At 37.4% G+C, this 17441-nt stretch overlaps 1 protein-coding gene across 2 annotated transcripts in view; it reads left to right on the top strand.

Moving 5' to 3' along the window:
* LOC134670260 (facilitated trehalose transporter Tret1-like) overlaps positions 1-17441 on the top strand; it is a 40666-nt gene that overhangs the window by 9167 nt on the left and 14058 nt on the right. For both annotated transcript variants that reach the window (XM_063528007.1, XM_063528005.1), the window contains exon 3: positions 14768-14903. In XM_063528007.1, the coding sequence (XP_063384077.1) occupies positions 14768-14903 (136 nt within the window). The remainder of the gene's footprint in view (positions 1-14767; positions 14904-17441) is intronic.

Genomic DNA, 17441 nt, shown 5'->3' with positions numbered 1-17441 from the left:
ATCTGTAGTAACACACGTCTGATACTAAGTCGCTACGACCCAAATTGAGTTAACATCACACGTGTCTTGCTAGGGCGCTCCACGGGTTAAAATGACACTTGCACTGCGTGGGCTATCAAAATCGCTGCAGACTTTTTACGGTCTAACTCTACACACAGTCCGATTCGAATTTTAAGATACGTCAATATATAGATCGAGGAACGATATATAACATCGTTTCTTCAAACAATAACGTCACTTTTGTTAGTTTTGATACTGACACATCTAATCCATATCGTTTCTATATATATTAATTGACGTATCTTACAGTTCGAATCGGGCAGACAGTCAAATTAAGTTAATCCCGTCCTCGCCTGTCGGCTCGGCGACATTGCTTAAAGTGAATTAATTTGGTTGTTTGTTGTTAATCTATTACGATTAATGGTTGCAATGAATGTAGGACTAGGTAGGTACATTCTTAGTACTTCATAAGTTAGGGAATTAACATTTAATACAGTAGGCAAGCCGGTTCTTTTCTCCATAAACATTTCAAAAAATTTGGCAATTTATCTCACGAAATAAATCCTAAAGCTGATTGAATGTCGGAAAAGCTTTCAAAGGGGAAATATTGTTATCCGTGACGTGACCCGCGATCCGTGATAACAATAGTATATTGTGCAACATGGGGCGTAAGTTGAATATTGCAAACGAGAGTAAATCAAATCGCGTCGGCTTGCCGAAGCGATTTATAGACTCCAGCTTGCAATATTATTACGCCCCGAGTTACACACAATGTTACACACTTGCGATATAAAAATTAATTATGGCACTAGAAACTTCATAACTCCCTAGGGAGAACGCTTTTTCTATAACTCCCGCTAAACCTACGTGCAATTCCACATTTACTGAGCAAGTGTGATGAAATTTTTTTAATGCATCTGTCCTAACATCATTTCAAACCTATTTAACCTATGCTAAATAGAAAAATATGACGAGAGGAAAAAAGCAAAGCTAAGCCATTAGAAAACCTATAAACTTCCGTCACGTTTTTATTGCTCGCATAAGTCGCATTAATCAAACAATGGTCCGCGGCTATTTTCTCGGAGAGCTATTAAAAAAATAATTATTACTTTAATAGGATACGAGTATAACTTTTTTCCATATTAAAACCATATTAACACAGGGTGTTTTTTCCACCCATACTCTGCGAAGTAAATAAAATGAACTAACCGCGCAATTACCTGCCCCATAGAAACCATCTGACCAGCTGAAATGTATAGGTACAGTCAGCAGCAGAAGTCGCTATACACTCCAGGTGCTCAAAGAGAGGTAAACGTTTAAACTGTCAAAAAGTTGTTGACTGTCATGGTAGTATTTACTTGTGAGCGCTCAACGTGTCACAAATATGTTAACAGTCGCTATTCATTAATTTCTACACTTACAACAAGTCATTGATACCTTAGCTGTCAAAAAACCAATGGTATCTAAGCGGCCAACGTGTCAAATATATCTGAACAATATGGAAAAATAGACTTTAAAGCATACAAGTATGGTCGAATATTGAATGAAAGATAGCCATGCTAATTTCAGGTAAAAGCGTTTTGACAATCATCGAAAGCAGTACAGTCTTGTCATCACATACATCTATCTCACGTTTTGCCCTTCAACCATTTGACAGGAGCCTCTCGGTCAACTTACTGCAAACTATTTCTTTTAACAGAATCGTCAAGACGAATGACACATAGCAAAATCTAACTGAAGCCGAATTTAGAGCCAATTGTCAAGGCACGTTGTGGTCTCAGTCACAGGCGTTTGCTTTTCAAAGTAGAGACCGCGGGTTCAAATCTCAGTCGTACGCACCTAGAGATTACAGCTTTTTATTTCTTTTGGGTTTCATTTTTATTATTAATTTGTGTCTTCAGGTTTTATGTTAATTTCGCATTAGTTTATATAATTTTTGAAGATATGTCAGATGTAGCGTAATATGTACGACTTTCTATCAGGACTTTGTAGGTTTGAACCCGCAGTAAGCGTTACTTAGATTACTCCTGTGCGGAATGCCATTTGATATTTACCTACTGCTAGGTTCGATACAATTATTTTCTCCTTCGTTCTTTGATCGATTCGGGGCATCGTATTTTAGTAGGTACTACACAGGTTGGCCCATTTAAATCGGTCAGTATGGGAAAATCTAAAACTATAAGACATACACCGATCTCTTCTTAGGAACCATGTCATCGATTTTAGTAACAAGAAAAACTGCATTCATTCATTTAAAAAAAATGTATGTAAAATGTATTGAAAATAAAAACCGGGCAAGTGCGAGTCGGACTCGCGCACGAAGGGTTCCGTACCATAATGCAAAAAAGGCAAAAAAAAAACGGTCACCCATCCAAGTACTGACCCCGCCCGACGTTGCTTAACTTCGGTCAAAAATCACGTTCGTTGTATGGGAGCCCCAGTTAAATCTTTATTTTATTCTGTTTTTAGTATTTGTTGTTATAGCGGCAACAGAAATACATCATCTGTGAAAATTTCAACTATCTAGCTATCACGGTTCGTGAGATACAGCCTGGTGACAGACGGACGGACGGTCGGATGGATGGACGGACGGACGGATAGCAGAGTCTTAGTAATAGGGTCCCGTTTTACCCTTTGGGTACGGAACCCTAAAAACCCTAAATGAAATTAAAGGACATGAAAACAATGCATTTTATTAATTTTAGACATCATGTTTCATAGTAACATTTATTGCTTAAGACCTACACAATCGATATCTAAATAGAAATAGTCTTAGTTTTATTTTTCAAAACGTTCGGGGTTTGATTCCCGAGCTGAGTACACATTTTTTTTAATGTATGAATGCAGTGTTTCGTGTTACTTAAATCGATGACATGATTCCTAAGAAAAGATCGGTGTATATCTTATAGTATCAGATTTTCCCATACTGGCCGATCTAACTAAATGGGCCAACCTGTGGCCACCCTGTATAGTATGTTTTAGTACAATAAGCGGGCTAAATAAATATATTAACATAGGTTTATAATATGCTCTACGGTTTGGAAGAACAGCCGCATATGACAGTTAAAATAAAAAAACCGATCGTTCTCGTAGAACCTACTTATTTATTGTCTAAGTTTGACACTTAACGATAAAATACTTCTTTAAGAAAGGAGGTCTCAATTCGTAGTGCTACGGTATTTATTTAAAAGTTAAACAGATAAAATGTTGATGCTTAGTTACCATTGAAATAACAACTGCTTAGCAACTGGTGGCACCCTGGCTGCTGACGTACGTGATTGGCAGTGCGTGTAGGTATTAATGACAGCAGCTTGAATTTGAGTGCTTAGCTACCACTGACGTTTTAACCGTTATTGTCATTGTTATTAAATAAGGGTGTATGTGTTAAAGAAAAACTCAGAAGTTAAGGTATATGTGACGAACTGAAAGCATACGTGAAAATGACAACTTAGATGTCCTTATTTTTGTGACGATTGAAGTGTATATGTTTTCTTGGACACCTTGCCCGCTCAGGTATATCTGCTGCTGACTGTACTTACAATGAGTTTGGACAGCTATGGTGAAATAATTACAATGAATTTTATCGACAAATTACACCTCGTACCCTATATTTTCTCAACCATTTTTAAATTGCACCCCTTTTAAGTTTTATGGCGCCAAACACGGGCCAAGTAAATTTACTTAATTAACCATTATCTGTCTAAATATCGGTCGCACATCTGTAAAAGAGGAATAGAGGAATAGAGGAATTTATTCAGTAGGATAAGATAGTTCTTATACTTTGGTATTACGTATTACCTAATATCCTAGGATGCAATCTAGTTAATTGGGATCAAGTGGTGTTTGCCAACTGGCACGACATGGGACGGCAATTTTTTTAATGGCATAGTGACATTAGTGACCATAAATATCATTCCTATATATCACAAAAGTTTCCACAAATACTTACTTTTAAATTTATTAATGAAACTAAAAATTGTCTGAGAAAAAATATAGATAAGCTCCACCATTGATTTCCAAACACATTGGTATTTTATACCTATTTCAAGGCTAAGATATTTTGTCCAGTATGACCCTCTCGGAGTGCGAGTTCAAAAAACTTGTCTGTCGAGCTAAGTACCTCCTATGCTATTCCATAGCCATTATTTGTGTTGTGTTCGTGACAATTAATTTAAGATTAGTAGCGTATCAGTTATCTTCAATTTATACAGCAATGATAGCCCGCATACGACGTATACATATAGTAGTATACCCTATAATGGACGTGGAACCAGTAATGGGACAAAAAAAACATAATTCCTCTAAAATAAGTATCTAAAAGTAGTTTATAAACACTGGCTGTATATTATCATAAATAAGAGTCCTAGAGCTGTCTCAGTTTTAAGTTTCATTAAATTTGGTTGTTTTTTAAGAAATTGCCGTCAACACAAAAGTTGTCGTGTCACTGAAAAAAAAAACCACTACGAATTCTTAACAACTTTGCTAAGAGAGGTGAGTTAATTTATTAAATTTTAATTAATTAATACTTGATGAAAACTAGAATGTGTTTTGTTAATTGCATTTACCATGAGATAAGGTATACAACACACTATGTTGTGACTCCACAGATGTAAAAAAAATAGTGGTATTTGGCCCAATCCCATTATAGGAGCTGTAAAACTGATGCTTGCCATGCCATAATTTCATGTTTAAACAATACAGAAGTAAAATGTAGTTACGAAATATGTCAATCAGGAGGTATTCTCGGACTCCGGATTAATTAATATCGTTTTTCCAAACTTTTATTTAACTTGCCCTGTTAGTTAGTGTGGGTCCAATCTTGGTAGCTGAATTTGAGCCACTTTTCGATTTCCGATTCAGTTGAAATTTTGTGTAAGTACGTAATTAAGTATGCAAATCGGATGATAATGCAATATTATGATAACATGGACTCCATCATCAGATCAGATGATGGAGACAGGAGGTGGCCATGGGAACTTTATCGCAATAAACCCTAACTAATTGTGTTTGGGTATATTAGAATTGTATCGATGGATCTAATACAATAATATAATTGGCTGTGAAAAGAAAAATACATTCAGCGATAAAAGCTTATACCAAAAATTGATTTTTTTGCCGTAACTTATTCCCTATTTCTATATTTTATACTGATAGAGCAATGTCTATTATAGGGGGCCCATTACTGGATCCACGGCCATTACCGGGGGCCCATTACTGGAGCATTGGTGTCCATGACTGGAGAAAAAAAGCATAGTTTTAATTTCTTAAATATGTGGAAACTAATTGCAGTATCTTTAATACAACACGCCTAAAACATGAAAGACGGATAGGACTTTCATCTTTGAACACGCTAAGCGGTAGACCATTTACACGTATAAGGGAAATATCATAAATACTCCAAATTTCCTCTTAAATGTCCCATGACTGGTGCTGTTACTATATGTGTGATGTGTCTGTCACATTAACTAGGCCCAAGCTTACTATTTGAGATGGAATAAACCATAAAAATCTACTAATAAACCATAAAAATATACTTCGTGCCAGCTACTTGTACCAATCATCTCAATTGTAACAAACAACTATAACTAAGTGCCTACTTGCACCTTCTTCATTCAGAAATCAATATTCATTTAAAGTCATAAAAATATTGGATAGGCAATGCAGGTCAATTTATGTGTCATCGAGAGAACAAATCACACCGTGATGAAAATACTTCTTTCAGCTATTCGAAGGTTATTTACATAAAGGTAAAAAACGCACGTATTTTTGAGAAGAAACTTGTCGCCGGAAATTTTGCTAGAGGCAGAATCGATTATGTTATGAAACCTTTTCATCATCTAGGGTAAGACCACCAGTGAATGAACACTTAAGCAATTATCCAAGTTTGAAAAATCATTGCTCAGCATTCATTAATAATTGGAATAATTAACTGCAATTTAATCAATCCTCATTTAATAAATAAGAAAGTAATTTCTGCGATTTTTAATAACTTACGTAGTTTTTGAGTTATACCAGAATTTACCAAAAACTACCCAAAAACCTAATGAATGAACATAAAAACTAGTGAATGAACACCGAAAAATCCAGTGAATGAACATTATTTAACTCTTTTTAATTAGCATAATAAAATCATTTTTATCACAAACACCGTTTCCGGCTCTATTTTAATAGGTATAGCGATAGCGTTTATATCTTTTTATCCCTCCATATTGACTTCGAATCGATTAGAATGTAATAAAATGAAGGTTATTCACCAATAACATAGAAACCCGTTACATATTAAAAGGAAAAAATTAAATCAACCATTAAAACAAGAACCAACGTGCATATTTTGATGAAAAGGGGTCATGCTCACCAAATAATGCTTAAAATTGTAACGGTTCGGGAAGCCCTATAGTGGTATAAAAATAAAATAATAAAGAAATTTGTATTAACAGTATATTAATTACTCCAACTAGAAATTTAAGGTAATATTATAATAATATAGCTAGCTCAGTCGTAACTTAAATAAATAGGTATTAATTTTAGAGCACAGGGGGTGAGTCTGTGTTCCAATAGGCTGGAAGACCTTGGTAACTAGGGGTAAAATATTTAAATATTGGGCGCCTTTATAAAATAATAAAAACCGTCTGACCTCCAGTTAGATAAGGAATGAGAAACGAGCCCTGCAGATTCGTGGTGGTGAGCTCAACCACCCCGGTGCCGCAGCCGCCGCCTCCGAACGTCCATGCTAGTTAAGCCGCCAAGCAAGCACCAGCTCAGCGCGGCCTGGAGCCCAACCTCGCACATGCCGACGCCCTTGACTAACTAGGGTACTGAAGGGGTAAACGAAAACCTCATCTTGAAAAAAAACCCTTTCTTGAAAGCCCTGCCTGAAGGCCCTGCCTGAAGCCGTTCCTGAAGCCCTGCCTGAAGGCCTGCCTGAAAATAATTTAAAAAACAATAAGTATGAGTGGCTTGGCCGATCTTCGGCGAGAGTTAAAATTCGCCAGAACGGTTGAGCAACTTACCCAATGCAGAAAAGAAGCCGGCTTGTAAGTCCGTGCTTTCATGTCGATGCATGGGGCCTTCAGAGGTTATGGTACGAGGAACATAATATTCTCCCTGAAAATAAGTAATAAAACAATAAGCACTGAACACGTCTCGAACAATTTGATACGTAGATCAAGAAAAATACTTACGATTAAGCGGTTTAAGCCGCGATTTAAACAATATGGCTCACTGGCCTTTGAAGAAAACGGATCGACATCCTACTCCATCACATCCGAAATAAAAATGACAGCTGACAGATCAAACCACAGAGGCTTCCACCGCTGCGTTTCGTTGGGCGCACGATGTAGATGCAGCTTCCAAACTCGTTTCAACCAAAAAAACAAGGCAATAATAATTTCCAAAAAGGAAAGAATAAAGTTGTAAAATATTTAATAAGATTTTAATTTCTGTAAATTAATAAGAGTAAACATTTTATTGAAGAAAAATCCGATAGCGAGCTACTCACGCCCTCTGTTGATCAATGCAAGTATTAAAAAACAGTATTACCAACGCTCAACGCTAGATGGCCTTTATATTAGAAACGAAATATATTAATGCCTATGAGGCTTTAAAAAAATGTTGTTACAGTACATCCCTCCCCGAATAAAATTTTGACGTAGGCAAAATTTTGAGCTGGTCTCCAGCTCCAAACATCCATCCGCAGAATGTAAACAACAGTTACCCCGCACAAAATAAAAAAAATTAAATAAAAAAACAACCACCCAAATCGAACCCACGCACTAAACTATACTTACTTTATAATAAACACGACGTTTGCAAGTCGAGCTCTAAGCTACAATACTACAAAACATCGCATCGCGTATATTTCTTGGTGACATAACGAACGGCCCAGGCCGCGGGTTATGCGTCCAAGTGATATAGCGGAAGACGGCATATAGCCAAGTGAAATTAAACTAACTAATATCGGTGACTGTACTACAACTAATTGAGATATATATATACAGTGCGCATATCAGGCCGTGACTATCAGACGTCACAGGTCTGAACGCGGTAATCAGACAATAACACAACGACAAAGATACGTTGACCAGCTGTGTCTGTACGACAAGCAGACGGTAACGTTCGAAACAACACGAGACACACAAGGAAGTCGACTGTACAGGCTCCATTTCAAGCAATGCAAGTCTGTCAGTCTGACACACAAAAATCCGATGTTTGCGGACAACGCTTTAAGGCGTGTACCACATAACAATCCCCTAACATCAACATTAACGTTCACGCATATGATTTAAGTCATACCGCAAAGCGTTAACAGAGAAGATGGCACTGCTATTAAGAGCTTGACGGTTTCAAATCCGCCAAAACCCGACCAGCCAGTGCCGATTGGAATACTGGTTTAAAACGCCAGCACCCCGGTAAAACACGCGAAGAGTCTTTAAATCGTCCTCTTCGCCCACCAACAACAAACAAACCACGTGCCTGAGTTACGTTTGCTCAGACACGATCGAAAGGTAATAAGTACGCGTGTTCGAAAGGTAATTTTCCCTTCCGGACACTATGTAGATAAAAAACACCTGCACGAAACACATAAAAAAAAACTCCTACCGAACATCAACAAAAAAAAAACGCGCAATCACCGATAGTTAACTAATAAGTAAATATTTACTCCATCTAAAGTAACAACAATAAGGAAAAACTCGATTTAAGTCGAGATAATAGATAAGGAAAACTAGGTAATTAACATAACTCCCGTCGTAACAACTACAATAAGATTCAACAATAAAGACAAACCTCAAAGAAATGAACCCGGTTATTATTAAATGCGCACGCTGGACTAAGTTAAACGATTAAAGAACTAAGAGGTCACCCAGTTATTTAAAACTTAAAGGGATGTTACATATTTTTTTTTTAGAATCACCCTGTATGCTCTTCACATGTTTAACTTACTGTGTTAAGGTTCCAAAAGTACTACATATTTAATGTGAATATCTTGTGCCCATTTACAAAACCGCAATTCACTATCATTAAGCTAGTAATAATATATTTAAGGTAAAAACAGCACCAATATGTGACTGACTGTACTTAATTATTCTCCTACACATCTATAGCAAGTAATATTATTTAATTTTAAATTAACCACCTTCCGGAACAAACAGTAATAAATTTAGTACAACATTATAAAAAAAATAAACTGCTGACTGTACATCGTTCACATCAAAAAGACAAATTCATCTTCAACCATTAAGCATAAAAAGAATAGATAAGTTTGCGGTACTATTTGAAAGAAAATTTAGGTATAATTTGCTTACACTTCACTTCGGTACAGGAATAAAATAGGTAGGTATGGTCAGCACTTTTAGCAATTAATAAGTATAACTGAATAATTATAATTGGTATTGGTAAATAATTCCAACTGACTGTACTTTTAATACATAAGAAACCTCCTACAACAAAACATTCTAAATTAATTAATTATTTTTAACTAATATTTTAACAATTATTTTGCCAACCATACCAATGAGGATAAATGTACACTAAAATAGGTACAGAAATACTTGTAACACCTGTTCATAACATTCTACTTGAAATTATTTAACTTACTACCTTCATAACTACAAGATAACACTCTCAAAAGTACAAATAAAATATTTAGCTTTAATTACACAGTACCGCAACACTCTAAGATAAATTGATAAGTAATTGTAAGAATACAAGGATGGCTATTGCTTTATAACCTCCATTATACACAACACATGGTACTTAACCGCGTTAACTACAAAATTAAATAATTAAAAGAATAATGGTCTTCCAGCTTGAACACACTAGAGCCACACGTAGGGCTGCCACTGTAACGGTTCGGGAAGCCCTATAGTGGTATAAAAATAAAATAATAAAGAAATTTGTATTAACAGTATATTAATTACTCCAACTAGAAATTTAAGGTAATATTATAATAATATAGCTAGCTCAGTCGTAACTTAAATAAATAGGTATTAATTTTAGAGCACAGGGGGTGAGTCTGTGTTTCAATAGGCTGGAAGACCTTGGTAACTAGGGGTAAAATATTTAAATATTGGGCGCCTTTATAAAATAATAAAAACCGTCTGACCTCCAGTTAGATAAGGAATGAGAAACGAGCCCTGCAGATTCGTGGTGGTGAGCTCAACCACCCCGGTGCCGCAGCCGCCGCCTCCGAACGTCCATGCTAGTTAAGCCGCCAAGCAAGCACCAGCTCAGCGCGGCCTGGAGCCCAACCTCGCCCATGCCGACGCCCTTGACTAACTAGGGTACTGAAGGGGTAAACGAAAACCTCATCTTGAAAAAAAACCCTTTCTTGAAAGCCCTGCCTGAAGGCCCTGCCTGAAGCCGTTCCTGAAGCCCTGCCTGAAGGCCTGCCTGAAAATAATTTAAAAAACAATAAGTATGAGTGGCTTGGCCGATCTTCGGCGAGAGTTAAAATTCGCCAGAACGGTTGAGCAACTTACCCAATGCAGAAAAGAAGCCGGCTTGTAAGTCCGTGCTTTCATGTCGATGCATGGGGCCTTCAGAGGTTATGGTACGAGGAACATAATATTCTCCCTGAAAATAAGTAATAAAACAATAAGCACTGAACACGTCTCGAACAATTTGATACGTAGATCAAGAAAAATACTTACGATTAAGCGGTTTAAGCCGCGATTTAAACAATATGGCTCACTGGCCTTTGAAGAAAACGGATCGACATCCTACTCCATCACATCCGAAATAAAAATGACAGCTGACAGATCAAACCACAGAGGCTTCCACCGCTGCGTTTCGTTGGGCGCACGATGTAGATGCAGCTTCCAAACTCGTTTCAACCAAAAAAACAAGGCAATAATAAAAAAAAGATTTAATCGCATAATACGCCGACAAAGTGTACATAAATAGAAGGTTCAACTCTTAATCTAACCAAATAACTAAACTTTGTACTGGTAAAGATTAAATAAGCACTTCATATGTTGCTCCAAACGTACACTGTTCTTATCTGGGATCTAATATTTCCATACAAAACTTCAAATCCAGAAATACGTAAACTTCAAACGCCAGTCACATCCTAACTGGTCGAAAATAAATTTATTACGGGTTGCCATTGCATAGGAAATAAAGTTGTTAATAAGAAAAAAAAATAAGACAAGTGGAAGAAATTGCTATATTTCTTATTTTAGACAAAAAACGTGATTTTGTTCATTCACTGGGGGGTGTTCATTCACTGGAGGGTTTACCCTACCTCGCGGTGTCCCGGCTTTCTTTTCCACGGCTCATGGGAGCCTAGAGTTGGCAACTAATCGCAGAAATTAGCAAGACACTTAAGACACTAGGTTTTACGAAAGTGTTCTTCTGACATCTGACCTTCGATCGCCTTGCCTTATATCGTCTCCATTTTAGTTAATTCTAGGCGTGGCGGCCGTTTTTCTTAATTGTAACAATTTGTGATTAATCAACCTGTTGTTATTGTTTACAAACAATGTACTTTTAACTAAGCATTTGCATTGTAAGGTCAATGACAAATTTATCAGCGAATATAGGTACCAATATTTCGTACGTCAAAATTAAGTTTTACACTTGGCTACAAATATAATGACCACCAAAAAATATTTTGGTACCCTAAATAAAAAAATCATGCTTACCAAAAAAAATTACTGAACACCAAAAAAATAAGGCCTAAAATTACAAATGTACCACCATTTTAATTACGACTGCACTTCAAATTGTATTTGAATACCAAATATATTGAATGATTACCAAAAATCATTAATGATCACCAAATCTTGAAGACCAAATAAATGCGATATTTTCACCTAAATAAACCACTATGATACCAAAAAATTTATACATATTACCAAATAAAGTAAAATGATGCCAAAATTACTAGCCCCTCCCGCTCAACCCCCGTACCCCGCACCGCATAACTTAGGTAGGCATACTGAAATGCTACTAGAAAAGTATGTTAGGTTAGGTTTGTACTGCTATCAGTTAATAAGTGGGCTAGGTTAACACTGCGACCCTTACAGAAACGAATTGCTACTAGAAAAGTGGGTTAGGTTAGGTTTGAACTGCGACCCTTACAGAAAAGAAATGCTACTAGAAAAGTGGGTTAGGTTAGGTTTGAACTGTGACCCTTACAGAAAAGAAATGCTACTAGAAAAGTGGGTTAGGTTAGGTTTGAACTGCGACCCTTACAGAAACGAAATGCTACTAGAAAAGTGGGTTAGGTTAGGTTTGAACTGTGACCCTTACAGAAACGAAATGCTACTAGAAAAGTGGGTTAGGTTAGGTTTGAACTCCGACCCACACAGAAACGAAATTCTACTAGAAAAGTGGGTTAGGTTAGGTTTGAACTGCGACCCTTCCAGATAAGAAATGCTACTAGAAAAGTGGGTTAGGTTAGGTTTGAACTGCGAACCTTACAGAAACGAAATGTTACTAGAAAAGTGGGTTAGGTTAGGTTTGAACTGCAACCCATACAGAAACGAAATGCTACTAGAAAATTTTGCTTTGCTTTAATAGGATAGCAAGATTTAAAAATTTGGTTATAATTTTACATTAAAATGGAGTTCTAATTTTGGTGGTCATTTACTATTTTTGGGTTTACAATGATTATTTTGGTGTCATTTTATTTAATAGGATAGCACGATGTAATAATTTGGTTATCAATTGACATTAAATTGGGGTTTGAAATTTGGTAATTATTTACAATTTTTGGGTTAATAATGATTAAGTTGGTGTCATTTCCTTTAATAGGATAGTAAAATGTAATAAAATTGGTAATCATTTCACATTAAAATGGTGTTATAATTTTGGTGATCATTCATTATTTTAGGGTGGTAAAGTAGATTTTTTTGGTATTAAATTTTATTAAATCTGGTGATCAGTTAAATAGCAGCCTTTACACTTTACGAATATCCACTCAGGTCTTGTTCATTTCATTTTGAGAGATAGAAGAACCAACAAACAAGCTTGTTAAGGGACCCACTAATTACCTGTCCGCCGGACGGTATCGGCCTGTCAGTTAGAACAAAATTTTGACAGTTCCGAACAACTGACAGGCCGATACCGTCCGGCGGACTGTTAATCAGTGGGCCCCTTAAACCGCGGTTTGCCGCCCACTTTTTTCCCTTCACTAAACCCGAAACTCATTATTTGCAACTCACGTCCAAAATAAAGACGAATACAGCATGTCATTAAGTCTCATGACATGACACACCTACTTTTCATAATGTTTTATACCATCCTCTGTAATGATCGCAATAAATATGAATATGAATATGAATAAGTTAGTGTTAAGTATATTGCTATACCCTTACAGGGTTCATGTGGAACTGTACTAGTAGTTTTTAAGAACTGTATACTAATATGAGTGCAATAAACAATTCTGATTCTGATTCTGATTCAGAGTACGGTGAGATCATAGTGGGATTGTAAAGTAGGTGCAACCATGTTAGGTGCAAGACGCTCTTTGATTGTTTGTCTCCACACTTCCATCATCAAATCATCACAATCATCAGTGTTAAACGGTTCGCCTGCCTTAACCCTGTTAATGGCTATGGCTAAGCACACAAGGCGGACGTCTCAGTTGGCAAACACCATTTGATCCCAATTAACTAAATTGCTTCCTCGTGTCTCGCTAACAAAAGACATAACACGACGAGTACCTACAACTACATGCGAGCTGAGTCTAATTACAGCTATATACATATACCTAAGTAGGTACCTAAAGGTTGTCATTTATTATACAATACATTCACCCACGACTTGATGACAATGGCCTTTATCTACATAGTCTAATTTGTATTTTTTTTGTAATGTAAAATAAGTAATCAAGACGATTTCTAGTCTCTAAGACGCCTTATTCACTTAAATTTTGGTCATACATTTCGCTACTTGTGTTGCGCCTTGTGTCTCCCCGCTTGCTACAAACGTACAAACCACAAAGTAAGTTCATGTTATAATTTACATTTCATCAAATATTTTGCCAGCTCAAGCATAGGTTCATATTGCAATACATGTCGTAATATTCAATCATGGACCATGGCAACTTTTAATAACCACAACCACTAAACCAGCTAAGCAAGTTTATCAAGGAGAAAGCGACAAAAAAAGACATACCTTTACACATTTTGTGTTTATATTTAGTTTAGGTACCTACCTAATTTTAAGGATATTCGTTATCCGTTTTTTTATATGCAATCCGCCAGTAGTTTTGAAAAAACGAGGTTTGTACTTTTTTAGTAGTTTCCAAAAAGTTGGCAAGATCTCGGAAAATTTAACAAGCATACCTAGCTTGTTTCCATTTTGAAAATGGAAAATTTCGTTCCCAGTATAAACTTTCGTGTCGCGTCTCTGCTCCTCTCTATAATTATATGCATTTTTTGTCGATTAGGTTTAAAAAACGGCGGAACCTTGTGGGTTCGCGATTCGCGATATCTACCTACAGCTCACAGAGCCACTGTTATGGCTCCTCTTCACGTTGGGCCAACGCCAACGCCAACGAGGGACGCATTTATGCGTTAAAGGGAGCAAGTGATATTGCTATCTCATTCTACCGCATGGCTACGTCCCTCGTTGGCGTTGGCGTTGGCCCAACGTGAAGAGGAGCCTTTAGAGTCTGTGCGGAAACAGAAGAGTCGTGAAATGTAGGTGAGCCCATACATTCTACGACTCTTCTCTTTGTCCTTACCAGGATTCGAACCCGGGACCATCGGTTTCATAGGCAGTTAGAAATGTGGTGTAAATAAGGTGTTTATTGTTGCAGTGCCTCGTGACGTGCGCCGTTTTAATTCTGGCCGCGGGGGCGGGACACCCCATCGGGTTCTCCGCCGTCGCGCTCCCGCAGCTCAGAAACGAGACTTCCAACATGAGGATAGACGAAGATATGGGATCGTGGATCGGTAAGCATCATAATCTGAGCACAACTGTTAAGGGAGTAAGTATAAGATCGCGTTGATTTGACCTTATTACCCGGTGCCCGTACAGCCGTGCAAAATGCATACAAGAGTGCAAAATATGGCTCTGGACGGTACGACCTTGTACAGTCGCCATCAGATATATCGGAGCGGCCAAGGCGTTCACAATATCTGAACAAGCGCTCTAACGCCTTGACAATAGAGGCGTGCTCAGATATTTGTGAGCACCTTGGCCGCTCCGATATATCTGATGGCGACTGTACATTATACACACTGTCACTGTCAAACTTTATTTATTTTATTATTATTATTTATTATTTTATTTGATACACTAGCAGCTCTTAGAGCTGATGTTCGACAATATCAGCGTCTACTCATATAAAATGTAAGTATGTACCTATATATACAATATAGATACTAAGTAAGTCGACATTGGCGGCAGCTGTGACCGCAGATTACCGCGGATAATAGCTGCCTTGTAGTCATGTATTTGTATGGTCCCTACTTTTCTAGTTGTCCCAAACCCACAGACCTACAATCTACAATAATGATAATAAGCGTAATTATTTTGATTAGCGTCCAAAATGGGCCCAACCAAATTCATATGGACGTATTACCATCACGCTCTATACGATTGTTGCGCCAGGGTCCTAGCTAAATTGGTTGTTCAATACTTACGCTATAGAATTTCCAATTTAGCAAGAACCCTAAATGAAACAATCCCGCGTGGTGACTGTACTTGCTAATTATGATGATGCTCTCCTGACCGATTTCGGCCCCAGCGACTGTGTGCTCTGGAACTAGGCAATTTTAGCTCGTGTTATTAGAGTGTAGCTGATCCACTCTCTGATGCGCTCTTAGGTGGCCTCACGTACCCTATCTTCTTGCTAAATACTCGAGCGCATTTTGGGCACGTCAGCACACCACCTACATAGTTGTAGGAAATTGAGGTTGGCGGCCGAGCCTTAAGCTCATCACGTTTTTTGTCGAGCTCACTGCGGCGTTCCGTCTCAAAAATGTTAACTTTATCATTAATGAGGCGCCGCCATTCGGGCCGCTGCGCTGCCTTCCGCTCCCAGTCAGAGGGCTCTAGTTGGCATCTCTTCATATGTCTTTTCAGAACATCCTTATATCGTAAGTACTGGCCACCGCTTTTACGCTTACCATTCTGGAGTTCTGAAAAGAAGATACGCTTCGCCACTCTGTCTTCTGACATCCGAGACACGTGCTAATTACTTATACCTTAACCTATTTATATTTAGTTGAAGCACTCGTATCTTCCTCAACATATACCTAGTTACCTACCTATTAATTTAATTCTGTACTATAGGCGATCTACACGTAATTAGAATATCTACTATTGCGTAATAACATCAACATCAGATTATTCTAGCGTATTACAGTTGCTATAACAGGATTAAGCAATAAGTAGGCTGATAATCTTATCGGTGATCTGATTTATCTTTGAGATTTGTCTACTAATATTTGTTAAGATTAATTATGAGGTAATAGTACGAAGAGTGACGTCACAGGCAGCGCTTTTTTGTATGGGCCGTTTTTAACCGGGGTTCACGCGCCCGCCATCTTTTGTCTTCGCATTTTGAGGTATAGATTGGTATTAGAAGGTTTATTAGAAACATTTAAAATTTACAGGAAAAAAAACATGCATGCATGATTAATTGATTAGGTAACGCAAACGAGCGTCCAAGAAGGAAAACAATTTTCCTATTATATTCCTATGGGTTGGTATTTACGTCTGTCGATTCGAGAATCGACTAACATTATGCTCTAGCTAGGCTAATATAGGCCAATTCGAACGGTCACTGGAATCAGAATGATATTATATTTAATTAGAATCACATGTTATCGTGCATCTCGCCCGTGCCAATACATGCACGGACAAACTACGAGCAAAATGCACGATAACGGAACGATATCAGTTAGATGTCAGTCTGCTGATATCATACTACGTTCGATTTGTCCTATAAGTTATAAAAAATGTAAATAACGATACGCTGAACTAAACTGATTATATATTAAATGAATTGATATGTGACTTACCACGGGTAAAGGTACCCTATGGCGGTTGGCACTTACGCTATTATTAACGCCGCTCCAATATTATTGCGGCGCTATGCGACGTAAGCGCCAGCCGCCATAAGGTACCTTTTTTCGTGGAACGTCACATATGACAGTTCCGTATTTAAGTATACCTAATATATCATCTGTGCTATTAATAACTGTGGTTAGAGAACTCCGTCGCGCCATCGCACGATGACACTGCAAGAAATCGTTAAGTATCTACATAACGAATTACGTCAGTGTTTATGAAACATTTGGCAAACAACAATTACCTACCTATTCCCGAATTAACTCGTTTTTATATTGCTCTAATATTCTTGTGTAAGTATATTACAGTCATACGGCTCGATTCGGGAAATGAATTAGAGATTAACTAGATAAGTACGATATAGTAAAGAAAGATATGTAACATCCCACGGGTAAAGGTACCTTATGGCAGTT

The sequence above is a fragment of the Cydia fagiglandana genome, chromosome 13 (assembly GCF_963556715.1).
Source record: "Cydia fagiglandana chromosome 13, ilCydFagi1.1, whole genome shotgun sequence".
Lineage (NCBI taxonomy): Eukaryota > Metazoa > Arthropoda > Insecta > Lepidoptera > Tortricidae > Cydia > Cydia fagiglandana.
The sequence above is the reverse complement of the archived record's forward strand: the minus strand, read 5'-3'. Positions and strand labels throughout refer to the sequence as shown.